Source organism: Mytilus galloprovincialis, chromosome 2 (assembly GCF_965363235.1).
Source record: "Mytilus galloprovincialis chromosome 2, xbMytGall1.hap1.1, whole genome shotgun sequence".
In the NCBI taxonomy this organism is placed as follows: domain Eukaryota; kingdom Metazoa; phylum Mollusca; class Bivalvia; order Mytilida; family Mytilidae; genus Mytilus; species Mytilus galloprovincialis.
The window spans coordinates 51041328-51060895 of NC_134839.1; the positions used below are offsets into that span (position 1 = coordinate 51041328).

The 19568-nt window shown below is 32.5% G+C and overlaps 2 protein-coding genes across 3 annotated transcripts; one reads left to right on the forward strand and one right to left on the reverse strand.

The window, feature by feature from the left end:
- Positions 1-3729: 3729 nt before the first annotated feature.
- On the forward strand, positions 3730-8252 carry LOC143063804 (uncharacterized). The gene is made up of 5 exons (XM_076236184.1): positions 3730-4206; positions 4750-5229; positions 5580-5706; positions 6151-6281; positions 6785-8252. Exons 1-5 carry the CDS (start codon positions 3874-3876, stop codon positions 7952-7954), a joined length of 2241 nt encoding a protein of 746 aa, XP_076092299.1. The 5' UTR covers positions 3730-3873; the 3' UTR covers positions 7955-8252.
- Positions 8253-13584: 5332 nt separating this feature from the next.
- On the reverse strand, positions 13585-17857 carry LOC143063803 (putative ATP-dependent DNA helicase RecS). Of its 2 annotated transcripts, XM_076236182.1 has the most exons (3): positions 17342-17857; positions 16014-16167; positions 13585-14590 (listed from the first exon to the last, which is right to left on the reverse strand). In XM_076236182.1, the coding sequence occupies exons 1-3, from the start codon at positions 17670-17672 to the stop codon at positions 13648-13650; spliced, it is 1428 nt and encodes a 475-aa protein (XP_076092297.1). In that variant the 5' UTR covers positions 17673-17857; the 3' UTR covers positions 13585-13647. The 2 variants fall into 2 exon arrangements, with proteins under 2 accessions (XP_076092297.1, XP_076092298.1); XM_076236183.1 differs by having other exon boundaries at positions 16014-17857.
- Between the last annotated feature and the right edge of the window lie 1711 nt (positions 17858-19568).

Below are 19568 nucleotides of genomic sequence, written 5' to 3' on the forward strand. Positions count from 1 at the left end.
CAGTCCTTTGATTATGACCCGTGTATATAGCAAAATCCTAAATACACCGTTTGGTGGTGCGCCTGTCAAATGCGGAACGTACAGATAAGGTAATAGCTAACAGGTGAATATACTATTGGTATCGGTATCGGATTCGACCCGGAAATTGTTAATTATTGGCAATATTAATTATGTGGAAAACAAAAGGGTCTTGAGTGGTGTAATTTTTAATCTACACCATTGTCCTATATTAGTTATATATAGAGTTGAATTCTTTGATTTGTCGGTTTTATCCGATGACGGCTGGCAAATTGGACTTCGTAATTTTAGTATTATAAATATGTTGAGCTGTTAGACCACTGTCTAAAGTTAGGGAAGGGTATAAATGAGTGCTAATAAACCTGTTATTACATGCATTAGTTTGTATGGATTTTTAACTTAAGCTGTCAGTTACTTATGTTACGGTGAGTACTTAACTTTGTGTCTTTTCAATTAAGGGAAATGTATAAATTTCTTGCTTACTGTAAACCAACTTATTTTCACGAGCAATTTATTTTCACAAGCAATTCATTTTCGCATTTAGAAATAATTAAATTAGATGTATGTTTCATTAGAATACTTTATTCTGATTGGCTAACTGTACATCACGTGTTATTCCTTAAGCAATTGCATTACTTAATAAAACTGTTCATTCATGATAACACGTGGTCCGACAATAAAGTGCACAGGTGAATTAAATAACAAAAATATAAAATTCGTGTTTTCATGATCATAGCTTAAAAATGTAATTATAAGTATTGAATGCTTCTTTTTGTAACTTCGCACGCATCATACAAAATGTACTTCGGTCAACGCTTTTACACCCCAATGAAGTTATAAAAAGAAGCATTAAATTCTTAAATATAACGCGCAAATAAATCTTCGCGAATGTTTTTCATATGTATCTTTCCTTACAATCTAATTGAAATTAAATCTCTCACTCGCTATTTTTTTTATTCTTGGTCGCTGCGTGGGAGATCTAACAACATCCCATTTGACAGGGCGTCAGAGCTCAAAATCGATTGTCCAATCAAAACAGTGCTCCCAAAATCTTCACTGTGAAGTAGACTGGCACAGTCAGTCGCAATTTTTATCGACTTCCGTAAAAGGGAAATAATTCATAACAACAAACTAAACAAAATGGTAGCCCCCAGTACAAATGTAACAAATGGCTTCGGGTGGATTGTCAACACCTAGACGACTTTATAGTCGATCTAACGTGTGTATTTTATGCAACTTTTCGTTTATTGTAACCGAAATTAATGAAAATGGACAAAAAATTGAGAAAAAACTGTTTCATGAAAAATATAAATTGACCACGGAAAGAGTAATCGCTATCCGAAAAGTTATCCCCGATTTTAAAACTGTTGATGACACAAACAATGGGGTGTGTAAGAAATGTTTCCGGCGGATTGAAAAGGTTAATCATTTAAGAGAAGAGGCAAAACGACACGAGGCGGACATTTTAAAGAGTTACTCAGCCGTTCAGAGTGTGTCTCACGTTTCAGACATTTCAAACAAAAGACTCCTAAGGTCTCCATCAACGCCAGATCCATCTAAAAAGAAAAACAAACAATTTCCGTCCATAGAATTGAGGCATTTAGTGCAAATTCCAAATTTGTTTGCACATACATCTACCCAGGTTCATGATGTTAGACCTCTGTATAGCCAACCTACCAACTTGCCAGACATGTCAGAAGCAACCATTGCACTGCCGCTTAAAATAATACCAACACAGACAAGCATTAAAATTGGTAAGTTTACAGTAACAACATACATTTACTTACTTTCTTTTAATATGTCATGTCAGTAGTTTCATGAATTTGGGGTTCATATGAAAAAAAAAAAGGTATGGGGTTCATATGGAAAAAAAAGTATTGTTTCATTGTAGAAATAGTATGAAATTAAGGAATGTACAGCCCAGTTCTTGCTGATTCCTTGGCTAATTTTGGCTATACATTTTTGTACTTTGGTTTGCTTCATGGTCAGTTCCATGTAACATGTTTATCAGCTCTGCAATATGTTTGTATAATTTATTGACCTTACAAATATTTTCATCTTGAGCTTGAGCACCACTGGAGAGACATTATTTATTTATGTAAATGCACATGGCACATAAAAATTTGTAAACTGTTATGTTACAAATAAGGCTTACATTGTACAATTCTTGGTTGAATTGTTTCATGTTTTTCATGTCAATGCTTTTATTGGTTTGCTAATCATTGATGATTGTTGCCTATTACACCCTCTTCATTTGAACCTTGGTCATGTTGAGGGTTGTCTCATTGACAATCATACCTCAATTTCTTTTTTTTACTATTTGACAAACAAAATGTTTGTGTTAACTACAAATGTATATATATATCATCATCACCAGATAATGCACCAGATTTTAAATCTGCTAAGAGATCTCTTGGGTTTTATAACCAAGAAAAAGAGAACCAGAATTCATCTCTCAAGGACGGAACTGTCAAGGTTTAACAAAAAATGTTTTGTTTTTTGTTCAGCATGTTCAGTTTGATACATTTTTATGCAGCATTGTATGATTAAGTTTTCAAATTCATTCCAAATTTCTAAATTTGTTGACCATTTAAAGGATTTTATTTTTTTTTAATCAAATAATACATTGAGATAATAATGAGTTTAATAGCACAATGCATATGTATACATGTATACAGATACATGTATTTATATGAAAGTATGTTTTTCTTGTAACATAAGTTTTAATCTTTATAGATCAGATCTCTGAATTCAAAATAGATCTTACCTAATCATATCATGCTGCTTTTGTTATATAATGAGAAAAAAAAGTTTCGCAACACATTTTTGACCACACAACAATAGTCTTTGAATGAAAAAATATTGAAAAGAATTTAGTTGTATCATGTATGTTTAATTGTCTACCATAAACTTCCTTTACTTAGCTAACTCGTTTCTTCTTTTTGTCAAAAAAGTGTTAACATGTTAAGTTCATGTGTGCTTTAAGCAATATGCATGTTGTGATTTCCCCTTTCGTGGGAAAAATTTGGTTGATTATATAGGGGATCACTGAAGCATGACTGGAGCGGCCCCCCTTAGGTCAGTCAGCGCCCCCCCCCCCCCCCCCTTTATGAAAAGTCCTGGATTCGCCATTGATATAAACAAATAGAAAATGTCCTTAAAATAGGTACCTTAAATGTTGCAAAACTTTTTTTACTCAGTATAATTTATGTTTAAATTTAAAAATTCTGTTTTTTTGCATTTAGTTTAGTCATGAATGTAGAGTTGACAGTTGTCACATGCATGACATACATGTACTGTGTATCTGAATGATGTGTAACAGTTTATTGATTCAGAAAGTAGCAATCACAATCATCCAACAGATTAAGTGAAAGGATGTCATAGACAATCTGAGAAAGCATCACCATTTGCAATTTCAAAACATATAAACACACATGTACATTAAATCAATATATAGGACCTGATGATTTTTTTCGCCACAATTTTTTTCTCCGCAAAATGTGAAATGGCGCCAGTGGAAACCCTTGGGCCATACATTTTCAAAATGCATGACAATACACTTTTAGGTATATGCTTTTATATAAAAACAAAATAATTTTTTAACAATAAAAATCATATTCATAGATCTCGGCTATGATGTTTATATTGATTCATGGATATATCTAAAATAATTTATGTTAAAATTATTTATTACTATATATTCTCCTTTAGGTATCGATATACTATCCAAGTGGAAAGAAAACTTCAGTTATAACAGCAGAAGCTTATAAAACCATTTGCAGAGCTCTCGTAAGAGGAACTGATAATGTTAATATTGACCGAACAATTGTACAAACTTTATGCAAGTCTAACCCAATGCAAGTTGTACATGGAACTGCAGGGTTAATACAAGAAGAATGCAAGATAATCTGCAAGAGAGGCACCCAAACTTTATTTCAAAAGAAAGGCTATGATGATTTTTTCAAATTCAACTGGGACCATATGTACAATGAGTTAAAAATGATGTGCCCATCAATGCTGGCTATAATATCATCAATAGTTAGTGATATTCCACCTAGTGTTAATACCAAGCCTTTCATGCATATAATGGTAACTGCTGCAATTGGATTACATGGACGATCACAAGAAATGTCAGCAATACAATACATGGTTGGATTTCTTTTGACTCATGGAGGCTGTACACAAAGAGTATGTTCTTCATTATTTCTTATACAAGTTAATGGTTAATGTATTCATTATTATAAGAATTGTACAATATTCACTCTCAGTTTTAGGGGCATATCATGATGTACTTGCTGCTGAACATGACATATATCCACAATTCCATCATCATTATAAAAAAAGAATCTTATATTTGGATCTGCAAAGATATATTTTTTTCTAAACACTAAGTAGCTATATCATTTGTCTAACATTCTAAAACTTTAGACATTAAAATATATAAAAACATCTACACAAGATACAGAGGTACAATGTACATGTAGTTCAATTAAAACAATGAACAAATTACATGTTTCTACTTTGTTGGGCACTTTTAAGAAAAGTGTCTTGTTACATATAAAAGTGACTGCTAATTATTGATAATGGTTACATTATTCTTGATACAAGAACATGATGGATACATTTAGTCATCAGTTTATACATGTCTTAGATGCATATATTTGTATTTAATTATTTTAGGCATCTATGCTACCTATTAACTATAATTTATTCATTTTTTTATAATTATAGGATATTGAAAGACTAGCGAAAATCGGAGTTTGTGTGCACCCACAGACAATTCATAATAAGTTAGCAAGCTGGCAAGACAAACTTGACTTAGAAATACTGTCTATTCGAGATTCATGGGCAAATGGTGGAACTACAAAATACCAATTAATTGGAGATAACTGGGATAAAAACATCCTCCCATCTTACCGCACTTCTGATCAGAAAACACTTTCCTTACACTTGTTTAACATGTATGCCATTGTAGACAGAGTTCCAGCAGAAAAAAATACAAGTGAAAGTTTCCTAGATGTGTCAGACCTTGACCTGTTAACATTCATTCCATCTTTAACAGAACAAAAACAATTGATGCAGGAACTCACTTTTATTTTTGCAACATCTGTTATTCAGAATGTGCCTCAGATTGGACGACTTTTCAAGAAAATATATCCAGAACATTTAAACCATACCTACAGTGACTATGCTGGATTAAAGACAGCCCAGGTATTTGTAACTCCTATTATTTTAATTATTAAACAACATACTTCATCAAACTATATCATTTGTTAAAGTGACTTTAAAGGTCATATTTCTCTTCATCTGACTTAGACATAGGACCTCAAGATAAAAAAATACAGATAAAAATACCTTGTGGAGGTGGGGAAATTAACTTTTTCATTTTTTGACATATATAGACTCTTGATACATGTACATGTATTTGGCAAATGAATGTGATGTTTCATGTACCATTGAAGATATATAATAGTTTGTATGGGTATTTTACATTTCAACCTGTACATGATTTGTTTTCAATTTGTTCATGCCATTCATTATAATATATATATTGTTTTCAGTATCCTCTTGGAATATATGACTGTAATGAAAACAAGACACAGGAAGTCATTCAACTTTTAAAAGAACTGTCGGACAAGTATGTGCCATTGAAGGATGGTAAAATAGTAGAACCAGTCTTTTTTGGAGGTATGCATGTTTTATAATTCTTCTGGCACCTCCATTTCCTCAACCCTTTAAAATTGGTGCCATGATTTAGTCAATAGTGCTGAAAGTGGCATTAAACACCAACAACCAATCAACTAACTATTGACTTTTTCAGTTTCAAGGTCACATCAAATTTAACCTGTTCTTTCATCATGTCCTGAACAGTACAGTGACAATAAATTGTAAGCCAGGGATCTAAAAATTCTTATTGAAAAAATTTTTTTTTTTTAAATTATTTATGAGCACATGCTTACAAATTCTACACTGGAACAATCAATATGTCTTTTCAATATGACCTACACACAACTATTTCGCAAAACAAATGATGTTGTAACTGACAATAGGCTTTACTCTTCTCCATTACAAATGATTAAGAATATTTTATTGTAAAATCTGAAAATTAAATCAATATTTATCATTTTAAAGGAGACAGACTAACAGATGAGCGAATACAGGGTGCTCAAAGTGCCATGGGCAATGCAGACACAGCAAAAGAAAAATTGGAAGGATTCATCTCTAAAACTGAGGATTTCCATAGGCTGATGAATTTCTTAGAGGTAAATTACTAAAACATTCTATAAACTGGCATATATGTACATTTTGTATGTACTCCAACATGTTCAATTTTACTAATATGCTAATCTGTAAGCATTGCTTTGGGCATTAAAATTTACTTTTCTCTGTCTACATTAAGTAAAATATTAATTTCCATTTCTGGAAAACTAGATTTGTATAAAAATAAGGAGATATGGTATGATTGCCAATGAGACAACAATCCACAAATGTTTAAATGTGGATGAAAGCAATTATAGGCAAGCATATGGCCTTCAACAATGAGATAAACCCATACTGTATAGTAGTCTTTCCTCATGATCAATACTTTATGAAAAATCAGAAGATAAGCAGACCAGATATTTTAATGCGTACATTCAAGTATGTAATATTTAAAATGTATAGAATTCAAATAAGAACAATGACTACTACCCATAACTATTAACAGAATGTACCTTTACTGAAAAAAACCTATTTATTTAATTTTATGATCGACCTATGTTTGCAGGCTATACACAAGTTGACATACAACAGTGGAAGTGGAAATGACCCATGTACAGCCTACTACTATCGAAACCTACTCAATATGAGAAATGTGAAAGGCAAAGTTAAAAACTCTTATAGGCCATATAAGCTACTGTATTATACAATTTTGGATGCTGTTTTATTGTTAATGTTTTTCACATACTTCAACTTAGCTGATTTAGACTCAGACATCCCTATTCCAGAGAACTTTGAAGACATGGACAAAATAAAACAAATTGATTGGCTTGATACAATCTGTAGAAATATTCTTCAGCAATTCTTTTTTGAAAATAATGAAGACATATGTCATGCTGTTAGGGAAGTTCTGTCAGATCCAGAGCATGAAGTGAATTATTGGACTGCAAACCTTGAAGATGGACATGTGAAATGTCATTTTTGTGCAAGGACATATACTTATGTTGGCTCATTAAAGTCCCATGAAATGAAAGTACACGGTGTTCAAATAAAAAAAGAAAAGAAAAAAGCTACTGTAAAAGATCAAGATCAGCTACAAGACTATATTTTGATGCTCTTTAAACTAACACTCCTTCATAAAAACCTTGACACTGCAGTTGACATGGGAGATGGTGAGAGATGTGTAAGATCAACCAAGTATGAATTGCCCATTTATAACAAAACTAACAAAGTGAAATATGTTATTGCTTCTGTACACTTAACAAGTTTAATATCAGGTGTTCTTCCTGGTGATCAGTCTCAAAGCTTGATATCAAACAGATTTGTGAATGTACAGGGTGGTAAAAATAATAATATAGCTCTTGATGAGCATTTAGAAATGCTCAATCGTGACAGCAAGATCACTTGTACTGGACACCAAACGAAAGAAAGCATCATCAAACATTCTAAGGAATATGCTCACTTAATCAACTACATAAAGTATTTCGAGCTTATCAGCGGTACTAGAAAACGCAAGGGATTTCATCACTTGCCATCTTATTGTGAGGATGTGAGAAAAGTTGCTAAGGACTTATTGGAACACAGTGCACTTAAACATACAATCAATCGTAAATTAAAATGTAAAGACTTAAAAATTGACAGAAATCCGTTTGAAAATTGTGTGTCAGGACTGTCATCTATGATTCATCGTCATAAACCGCCAACTCCATTTCGTCGTTTACGTGACAAGCATATTTAGTAGTTGTGTGATACCGTGTCTTAGTGTAGTATTTTCTCACTGGCTATATATAGCTATTAAACCATGCCTTATCCTTGTCAAACTCTACATCTAGTCTCTGGTGGAACTTTTCTCATTGGCAATCAAACCAAATCATGCAAATCTTATTTCGTATAAAGATCAATTTATATATACAAGACCTTCTCACAAGCAGACATGTGCTTAAAATGTGTGAATATCAAGTTGGCTAGGAGCTCTATAAACCTCATGTTTACTATGCTTTGTTTGTCTCTAAATAAAATTTACTTGCTTAAACTTACTTCTGAGTATTCACTATTCATGCTACATGTATTATAATTTACTGATATAATTATTGTCTTGCAAATGAATAATATGAGATCTGATGTATATGTCAACGAGACAGCAACCCAATTATAACAAGAGTGGACACACTAAAATGTCTCACCTTTTCTAGTGTTCTCAATTGAATTAATGTTGATAAGTTTTTGGGATACGATTGCTGTCAAGCAATCTGTAGACTTTTACCATTGACCCTATGATACACTCCCTCACGTCATTCGTTTTATTCTAAACATTCAGCAACATCTCAGATTCTTATGATTGTCTTGCTTTAAAAGGTAAAAACAAGCAAAACAATTGAACATAAACAACTTTCCTGTAATGTTTTACTCATAATCTTCATGTGTGATATTTTCCTTGACTTATATGCGTGTTTTTAACAATACGGAAAATCAGAATTAAACAGTATTTATATTTAGTGTTTTTATAAATTTAGAAACACGTCAGAGGGAATTCCCAAATTTTGATAACTTGCGAGAGTTCTCTGAAAGCCGATCGATAATTCTATTTCTGTCACAAGAACTGAAGTGGAGTATTTCTATATTTTACCGTTATGAAACTGATATTTGATACTGTACTCTCATAAAGAAATGGAGAACCATTCATCATATCATTTAATAAACGTTCTTGTTCCAAATCGCAAGTCGCGGTTTGTTTATGTATTAATGCCCATGCGTGGTCTCACTAATTAGAGACAAAAAGAATTGTAGAGACAAAAAGCGTCAAGAAGCGACAAGAAGAATAATATTAGCAACAAGAAACTATTTAGCGACAAGAAAAATTTTTTTTATTTATATTTATACTTATTCGAAATAAATATTAAAAAGATATGCAAAAGAAAACAATTTCAACGACAGGAAAATTAATTTTGATAGGGAAAAAAATTAAACTTGTAAATCTAATTCAGTTTCTACATTTATTTACATGATATTTTATATAAGGTATCACAGGAAGTATTACCTTTACCCTGTCGTTTTATGGTATTACTTTTACTTGTGTTTTAGAACAATAATATATTTTTATTTTTATTTGTTTTTAAAACTTTTTTTGTACAATATATAATTAACTTGCAAAATGCATTATTTGTGCATAATTGTCCAGAAAATACATACACAAATTGTGAAATACAAAATAAGAACTGAAATCAAACAAGAGGAAAACATAACTAAAACGTGAATATTTTTCATCATTTTATTTAGTGTATTGTCTCATTTAACGATATTTATCATGTTTATGCATATATATTGAAGATTAAAGGAAACTGATGACAATCTTGAGTTTTCAACAGTCAGGTGTTCACTATTCGGTACAATAATTGTATATTCTGGTGCATGTAATAGATGAAGGTGTTAATGGATGTTATTGTAGCAATTAAACAAAGGACACGCACCTATTAATCTCATTTGATGCTCTGAATTGTGTATTACCTTAGAGTGAAGCCACAGCTAATGTTGGTCCTATCAGGAAAAATTAATTGTACAGTTAGGAAGGAAATAATATTTCATGTTTTTTTTTTTTATTAAATCCTTCAAAAGGAAGGTGACAAATCTTTGTTTTTATTTTCATTTTATAGCGTTTACATTTCCTTTGCTCTTACACATGTTTAATTTCTTCATATAAAAAGTACACAATCTCTTCCTCGAATTTTTTTTATTTCTTCATCTTTCAATATAATCCTAAAAAAATATTTTGATGTATGTGATAACAAAATGTATTCTTGTCGCTAAATAGCTTCTTGTTGCTTTTTGTCACTAATTTTTTTTCTTCTTGTCGCTTCTTGACGATTTTTGTCGCTAATTAGTGAGACCCCACATGCGTGTAGTTTTCCTGATTTCAAGGGGTATCAGATTGAGTGATTCCCCGCTTTATTGATTAATTTGAAACTCATGAGATTCTTTCTATGTCTGTCTGCATATGGAGGGCTATTGTTGTTGCACAATTTTAAATCATATGCATAATTTAAATTAAAATAAATGTTTCATCGTAAAAATTTCCTATAACACCCCTTCAGCAGAAATGGAATCTTCCATATTATCGTTTCGAGTTGTCTCCCTTTTCGAAGTATTGGTCAAGAAGAATTAACTCGTTAATGCCGATAAACGTCGTATTATATTAAGAACGATCTCAATGTAAACAGAGGAGTGTGTACGGAAAGGAGTCATGCCATCTGACCCAAAGGAACTTCAATAACTAAAGAGTAAGAAATGGGGTTCCTCCTAAACTGGTCCGCCGTTCTATATATAGCTTCGCACCGAAGGTCAGTGTAACGATAAGTGAACACAACAGGGGTCCAGTTTAGGGTTCCTCCTAGAATTACGGTGATAAGATACGGAAGCAAGTTAACTCGTACCGCGGCATTGGAACCAAAAAAGTTAACTTGTACTACTGGGAAGTCGTACCATTCAGAAAAATATATTAAAAAATATGTTTTATGGGTTAAAAGCTCATTAGAGCTTATGTTTGTCTATGTTTTATATACCATGCCGACTCTAAATAAAGCTTATTTATTTATTTCTGTTTGTAAACTTAATAGAAATAAAGTTGAATTACTTGAATTTTACACAGGAGTTAAATGAAAACTTAGACAAAAATAAAGAATGTGTTAAAGCATTAATGTTTTAACTGATCTTTCAAACTAGAACATAGGCGGATCCAGGCCCCCCCCCTTTTTTCGTGGAAAAAAATTGGTTGATTATAAAGGGAATCATTGAAGCATGACTGGAGCGAGCCCCCTCTTAGGTCAGTCAGCGGGCTCCCCCTTAGGAAAAGTTCTGGATCCGCCACTGTAGAACTTAATCCAGAGGAAAGTTAAAACATTGCTTTAACTGTACTTTATTAAAATTGAACATGTTGAATATATATATATCCAATTTAAGTTAATTAAAGCTGTAATCCATGATCACAAATTGAATGCTATGTTTACAATTGTTGAAAGCCATGTGCTTTTTTTGCGGGGAAAATGCGGACCCCCTTAACAGGAATCAGTTACATTTCATTGTTATTTATAGACAGTAAAAATAATTTTGGCAATCATTTTGACTAACTGCTAAGATTTAATTATTCATGAAAAATTTTCTTCGGGTGAAACTGTTAATACTTTAATTATCTACATCTGCCACAGTATTTTCTATCCAATAAACAAGGAACATTAGCTACAAATTGGTCATTGTACTTTCAAATTATATACATTTTACAGACTTAAGAGGTATTGGGTGAAAGTAACGTATATTATGTATATTCATCATTTATCACCATTTGAATGCATTTAAATAAGTTGGTACGAGTTAGCAATGGTACGAGTTTGCATTGGTACAAGTTTTTTTTAGTGGTACGAGTTTACAATGGTACAGGATAACTATAATTCGATAAAACACAATAAGTACATGGCTCATACACTTGTAACGGGGATTGGCTATTCTTTAAGTTGAGTGACTATTCAGATTGTTACATTTTGCATGTGCAGTTGAATTAGTTTAGAGATTAATACTATCCAGCTGTACCAGGGTTACTGGCCAAAAATGCTTGAGACTCCCGCATGTTCATATTATTTTGCGGCAGTATTCTTGGATCTATTTTTTTCCTCTTTGATCTTTTCAATTTTGGCCAAATCTCATGCATTTGTTTAATGAAAATTTGGCAGAACTGCTATACATGTGTCAATGAAAACTATGGCAATCGTATCCCTCAGAGCATTCTGCTCTTTGATTTCTACAAGCATTGATTAAATTCAATGTTCACATGTTTAAGGTGAAATAAACAATCACAGGCTGAACAATCATTCCAAACACCAAATTCAGTTAGCCTATTGCTAAAAGTATCTTAGAAACAAACCTAATCAAAAAAATTTAACTTTGACCAATGAACCATGAAATGAGGTCAAGGTAAGATACATCTTACTATTATTCAATACACAACTATAAATAACTTATAATATCTGAAAAACTATCCCATTTAAAACTTAATATTGACCAACCACGAAAATTAGATCAGAGTCAAATAATACCTGCCAGACAGATGTAAACATCTTACAATTATTCTATACACCAAATGAAGTTCTATCCCTATTGTATCTGGAAAACAGACTAAATCATATCAATGAACCATGAAATAAGGTCAAGGTAAGATGAAGCATACCAGACATATTTACATGTATACACATTACATTATGATTCATTCCATAGATTGTAAACCAAATAAAGTTCTTGTATTCCTAGCTTATAGTATATCAAATTAAAAAAAAAACAGCATTGACCAATGAAACAATGAAAATGAGGCGTCAGGTAGGTGATCGTTGGCAGCGTAAGCTCTCAACTTAAAAGCTTAGTGTTTCAGTAGTAGAAGACCTGGATGCTTCATACTTTGTATATAGATGTTACAAACTTTTTGTCTGTCTTATGACAAACATCCTAAACTTAAGGTCTCATTATATATCAACTTATCAAGCTGTATATTGTCCTGAGGTTGAGCCTCTCAAAATTGTTGATAAATTTAACACAAAACTTTCAACAAATTCTTCAAATGAAAATAAAACACAAAAACTCAACATTGGCCAATGAACCATGAAACTGAGGTCAAAGGAAGACGTGTGATACCGGCTAGACAGACATTTTCAGTGGTTGTCTTTTGTTAGTGTGTTTCATATATGTTTCTCGCTTCTTGTTTTGTAAATAGATTAGACTGTTTAGATTTTCTGTTTGAATTGTGTTACACTGGTTATTTTGGGGCCCTTTATAGCTTACTGTTCGATGTGAGCTTTTGCTCCGTGTTGAAGGCCGTACTTTGACCTATAACTGTTTTAACTTTTTATACATTGTTACTTGGATGGAGAGTTGTCTCATTGGCACTCATACCGCATCTTCTTATTTATATGTACACCTTTTGTGCTTACAATCATTCCATATTCCACATATAGTTGACCTACTGCTAAATAGTATTTAAGATATAACTTGAACCTTAAGCTTGAAGCGAGGTTCTGACAGACATGTATCTAGTCGTTTTAAGGTACCCATCTGAAATGCTGACATGAAGCTTGATACAAAATTTCAGGAAGTTGCTGAGAGTGGCACAAAATTTTATGGGACAGACATATCAGTGAACTTTCTTTTGGAAAGGTGGTTTAATTACAACAGGTGCCTAGATATGAAAAGTTGCTGGCTGTCTCATTGGTAATGATAACCATTTTCCTTTTTCCATTTAGATACAACAGAAAGGCAAATGAATTTATCTGTCTCATTGGCATTGTCACACTCATACAACTCATTTGACCAAACAGTAAATTATATGCGGTTAACTTTGGAAAAAAATGGCTTTATTTACATGATTTATTTACTACTTTTGTCAATTCATATTCTTTTTTAATCATCACAAATGTCTAGATCTGGTAGTCCCATTAGTTCAGCTTCATACTCAGCCCAGTCATAACTTTCTGTGTTGGAATCAGATTCACTTTCACTTATATTTGATGTGTCTGTGAACATTATTTCAAGTGGTAAAGATTCACATATTCCACAACTACATTTTAAAGCACAAAGATCACAACATGTGTGGCTGGTTTCTACACTTCTCAATTTATCCATGTCGGATTTCTTTAAGAAAGGTTGAAGTAAAGCTGTTCTGCGGCAATCTTTACTGCTGTACACTTGTTTAACGTCTACATCAACATGCCTACTGTTGTAAGAATTGTACAGAATTAGTCCCAAAGAAGGTTTACCATTTCTTCCAGCTCTACCCATTTGTTGAATAATATCAAGTGTGGTTTTCGGTGCACCATACAAAATAATGTTTTGGCAGTCACAGATGTCAACACCCATGCCCAGTGCTGAGGTGGCTACGATAATTCGTAAAGAACTATCTGGCTTTTTAAGTTCCGTTAAAATCTTGTCTTTTCTTGATGTTGTACTCTCTGAATGATACATATCAATGTATCCAATATAACTAGGGAGTTCATTTGATATATATTTATACATTTTAGAAACGTCTATAATTGATGTACAATAAATTAATGTTTTAGGAAAATTTTCCTTCTCTTTATGCAAGCCATCTATAAGCCAGCACATAGCTATCTCCAGTTCAGTGTTAACTTTATTGACCACAATCTTAATGTTTTCCTTGTTTGGTGACATTGTAATGTCAGTCACATCTGGGCTTAGGTTTAGGGCATTCATTACACGCTTTCTTATTTTTAATGTACATGTTGCACTTAATGCGAGAACACTGGCAGTGGGACATATGGATCTAATTTCTCCTATGTGCTGGAACCATTTTCTGAATGCTGGTTTCCCATCAATATCTTCTCCCCTGAAATACAAATTTAGATAATTTAGCAACAGATATGTATAGTTTGTTCTTATTTCATAATGCAGTTAAAACATTGCACCAGGCTAGGGGAGGGTTTTGCAACAACAAACATGTTAACTCCATCTTATTATGTATGTGTCTAGCTGTCCCAAGTCAGGAGCCTGTAATTCAGTGGTTGTTGTTTGCTGTTGTATATCATTATATTTTTTTTTCATTTACAAAATGTATTGTTTTGTTCTTAAACAATGTTAAATAAGGCCTATTATTGCTTTCATTGCAGTATGTTTTTGTTCATTGTTGAAGACCCATTAGTCATTAACTATGTCATTTGTTCATTGTTGAAGAGTTCTTTCATTGGCAATCAAACCACATTTTCTTATTTTTATATTATAGGGTTATTGCATGAATATTGGGGAATATTGTCCCGAGTAGAATTTTATATTGCACGAGCTTGCGAGTGCAATATATGTTCTACGAGGGACAATATTCCCCAATATTCATGCAATAACCCTTTTATTGTATAGCAATATAATATTTGAAAGTGAAAATTGGTTTAAACTAAGATTTTGTCGTTGATGACGTCATGAATTTTGAAGATTTATTGCACTAGTGCAATATTATATTGCTATGCAATAATAAGAAATATTTTAGATATGCTTTGCATCTTTTTTGGTGAATAGCATTCAATTTAGTAATCATTTCACATTGGTAGTAGAAGCCATCTCATTTTCATGTTGCTTAATATAATTAGATGGTTGTACTTATCTTGATTAGTACATATATTGCATGTTGCAACTTAATATATTTGATCCCAATTGAAATCACCCAATCAAGGGCACCTACTATGGGAGCAACCACTTAACTTCAAGAGGGGGGGGGGGCTATGTTTTTTGTCAGGGCCAGACATTTTTGTTCGTGGTTCGCACAAACAATTTTATTTGATTTGTCAAAGCTATCAATCAGATTATTTTTTTTTCTAAATTTAATACCATCTGGAATCTGGATTCAGAATATTTTTTTTGTCATCTCCTTGAACAGAATATTTTTTTCATCAAATTGGGAATCAGATTATTTTTTTAGGAAAAAAACATAGCCCCCCCCCCCCCCCCCCCCCCCCCCTTTTTGCAGTTAAATGGTTGTTCCCCAATGAAAAGCAAAAATGAGAATTGATAATATTGTGCAACTTTAAACTTTATTTTGTTATTATTAGCACTATACAAATTTGTACATGAACTAAAAATTATAACATTGAAACAGCTGATGAAGCCCACTGGTCACAATACACCTAATTAACAAGTAGATTTTTCTGTAAGATAACCAGGTTAAGAAAGATTTGTTTTCTCAATTTACCGTCATTGTAAGCTTAAGTCATGTAAGTGTACATTTTTTTGTTGATTAAAAAGCATCATTTAAATTTTCTTACCAAGTTGCAATAGTGTGAAACTCATCAATGACAATTGTGGACACATGTAAAGTCTTTAAGACTTCTCTGCAGATAGGATCTCCAACCAGTGTCTCAGGAGATGCATAGATGATGTTTACATCCTTCATGTCCTCACTGATATCAGAACTTGAGCCTTCAACAGAAAATATTCATTATAGATACAAAAATATGTGTCCATAGGACAAGACACCATGTGCATCATTATATTTCACATTTTTTTTATTTTAGTTTCCATGTGTTTTATGCAAAATCATTCAGCCTGATGTATTTTCTCATTTGAATTGTTTTGCATTGGTCAATTAATTAATGGCCTTGTATTTAGTTTACTACATGTATGCAGTATGTGTTTGCTCATTGCTGAAGGCCATATGGTGACCTATCATTGTTAAATTCTACATCATTTGGTCTTTTGGAGAGCTGTTTAATTGGCAATCATACCACATACATGACATACATTCTTATTTTTATATTTATATAAAAAATGAATAGAATTAAGGATAAATTGGTTTAGTTACTGTATGTCAATCTAGACTAATTATAAATTAAAATCTCCACGCTTGGTCATTTTTTTTAATCTTTGTTAGTAATCTCCATGTCATGGGGTGGATACGTAACTTCCTAAAAACGGGGATGTGCCAAAAATATCAAAGGTATTGAATTGTCTTTAATAGAGACCTAAATAGACTGTCTGTGATTTCTTATTGGTAATAAATGTTTCATCATTGAATTAGTCCAAACTCTTTTAATACTTTGTCTGAGTTGACTTTTTAGACAAACAGAGTAGACTTATTAGCAGTCCGGGACTCCCCAAGTTGTACAATTATTCCACCCAGTGGTTTGACGGTAAATTGACCCCCTTTTTTGAGTCCAACAAAAAATTGGTACGTGCCTTTTCCCCCTACATAACATGATAACACGGCTAGTATTAAAAGCAAAGACTTGTTGACACCGAGTCAGAATAATGTGTTTGGATATGGTTGCATTAGATAAAATAAATAGTCTCATATTCATTATGTACAAGATGTAAATTAATCCCAATTACCCTGAAATACAGGAACCACATGAGGGGTCCCAATCCATATAGAGCACTTAAATAACCCTAACCCCTAACAACTAGTATTTATTCATTACTATTAACCCATTCTCTAAACTATATGGGCCACTAAAGTAAAAGCAGGCCAAAACATACAAATGTAGACCCCCAATAAATAAGCAGAATCCCAAAATAGACAAGTACAAATGTACACATGTACAGGACCCCTTCCCAAATGACTGTACATTTCTAGCTGAAGCAAATTTATAGTTACCTATATACACTGCTTTAAGATTTGGTATCTTCTGGAGTCTTTCAACCTGGTCCTTCATGATTGAAACTAGCGGGCAGCACACTATTATTTTACCAATGTCATTAATATGCAATTCACGTTGTACAGGAATACACATTTGAAAAGGCAAGGATTTGCCGAATCCTGTTGGTAAAACGGCCAAGCAATCATCTCTCGATATCATACATTTCAAAATTTTCATTTGTTCTGCTTTTAACTCTTTAACTCCGAACTGAGGAAGAATTTTAATTATCGCTTCATTTATTTCACTCGAATCACTGGACGTCGCCATTTTGTATGCCGAGCCGAACATCAGTAATAAAACGATCGCTGATTGGATTGAAAGAAATCTCGGAAACGATTTTCATTGGTCAGAAAAAGGTGGCAAATTTATTCAAATTTTGAGCTCTGACGCCCTGTCAAATGGGATGTTGTTAGATCTCCCACGCAGCGACCAAGAATAAAAAAAATAGCGAGTGAGAGATTTAATTTCAATTAGATTGCTTTCCTTATTAAAATACATTAAGTAAACTTGAAAATCGCGAAAAATAAATAGCTGCGATGTAGACTAGAAAGTATAAAACGCAAAATAAAGTATTCGTGAAAAATTTGTTGGTTTACAGTAGTCCAGTCTGTGTTTGCAGGAAATTTACATCATTAGTTGTCTGGTGGAGAGTTGTCTTATTGGCAATCATGCCACATATTATTTTTATATAACCTTGCCATATTCCTATTGTACCTGTCCAAAGTTCGGAGCCTGTAGTTTAGTCTGACACTAAAATATAGTGGTTGTTGTTGTTTCATTACGATCATATTTATTTTTTGTCATTTATTTTGTTATAAAACTAGGCAATTAGTTTTACAGTTTGGATTGTTTCAATTTTTCATCTAAGGGTCTTTTATAGCTGCCTACTTTGACTATAGGGAATGGATTATCTCATTATTTAAGGTCGTCACAGGCCTACAATTGATTTTTCAAAGCCATGATCAATAGTTTTCATATTAAATATACCACATCTTTTTTTTTTTTTATAGTAATCATGATAATCATGATTCATCTTTCAAGTTCAAAAGCTTTTTTAAAAATAAAAGTGGCCTTACCATTTAGGTTTAGTTGGCTTCTGCAAATTTTAAAATGCCTGTCATTTCTGCTGTTTATAATTTCTCTGTATCTTCTATAGTTCTTGTCCTATACATAAAAGAGTAAAAGTTATTATTGAAAGACATCTTGCATCATATTTTTTTTTGGCTGTTTAATGTACATGATGTATATTAACGTGTGTTTAATAAAAATCTGTACCATGAGTGCTTGATAAGCTTATTGCCCTTTAGCTGGTCTTTATGCTTTAAATTAATTTGAATGATCAACTAGAAAAACTATGAGCACTGCGCAAAAAAGACCCCCCCCCTCCTTTCCAAAGAAAAAAGGACATGCACACACAGTGGTATTCATTGACATAAAACATGAAGATAATTTGGCTCCATTTAGAGATATCTCAAGTGACTATAAGTTTAAGGCTGTGATTTTATAACAAAAACATTTCTAAAACCTTCCAAAGTTATAAAATGGACAGCTGAAGGACGCCTCCGGGTGCGGGAATTTCTCGCTACATTGAAGACCTGTTGTCGACCCTCTGCTGTTGTTTTTTATTTGGTCGGGTTGTTGTCTCTTTGACACATTCCCCATTTCCATTCTGAATTTTAATTTAAGATTTTAAATAAATTTCCAACAACTAAAGTGCCTTAACTCTGCATCTTATACAAAAATATACATGATAAATAGGGGATGATATTTCAGCTTGCATGTTATTGAAAGTTTTAAAGGAACATAACTGAAGAACGGTAAAAGTTTTACTACCAACATTTGAAATTGATCTGATTTTGTGGTAAAAAGTATTGTTTTAAAGTTTAATAAAATTTGGTTGAGGTAAACTTAAGTTAGAGGCCGGAAACGAAATATTTATCATTTTTCCGTTTTTAAAGAACATAACTCTAGAATAGTACAAAAGACACTACCAAAATTCAAAATTAATCTGTATTTTATGGCGATAAGCATTGTGTATAAGTTACATAACATTTGGTTGAGACAAACTAAAGTTTAGAGAACGGGAAACCAAAAATTCAGCATTTTTCCCCATTTGTAAAGGGGCATAACTCTAGTACAGTAACACTGACATCACCAAAATTCAAACTTGATCTGAGTATTGTA

What these genes read in the sequence shown, in the direction of transcription:
- LOC143063804 (XM_076236184.1), top strand. Translation starts at nt 3,874, where the DNA reads ATGCAAGTTGTACATGGAACTGCAGGGTTAATACAAGAAGAATGCAAG. An exon ending in CTGGATTAAAGACAGCCCAG is followed by an intron (nt 5,230 to 5,579) that starts GTATTTGTAACT and finishes TATTGTTTTCAG; the next exon opens with TATCCTCTTGGAATATATGA. An exon ending in GGCTGATGAATTTCTTAGAG is followed by an intron (nt 6,282 to 6,784) that starts GTAAATTACTAA and finishes CTATGTTTGCAG; the next exon opens with GCTATACACAAGTTGACATA.
- LOC143063803 (XM_076236182.1), bottom strand. Translation starts at nt 17,672, where the DNA reads ATGTTCGGCTCGGCATACAAAATGGCGACGTCCAGTGATTCGAGTGAA. An exon ending in TCTTAAAGCAGTGTATATAG is followed by an intron (nt 16,168 to 17,341) that starts GTAACTATAAAT and finishes TTTCTGTTGAAG; the next exon opens with GCTCAAGTTCTGATATCAGT. An exon ending in TTTCACACTATTGCAACTTG is followed by an intron (nt 14,591 to 16,013) that starts GTAAGAAAATTT and finishes TTTGTATTTCAG; the next exon opens with GGGAGAAGATATTGATGGGA.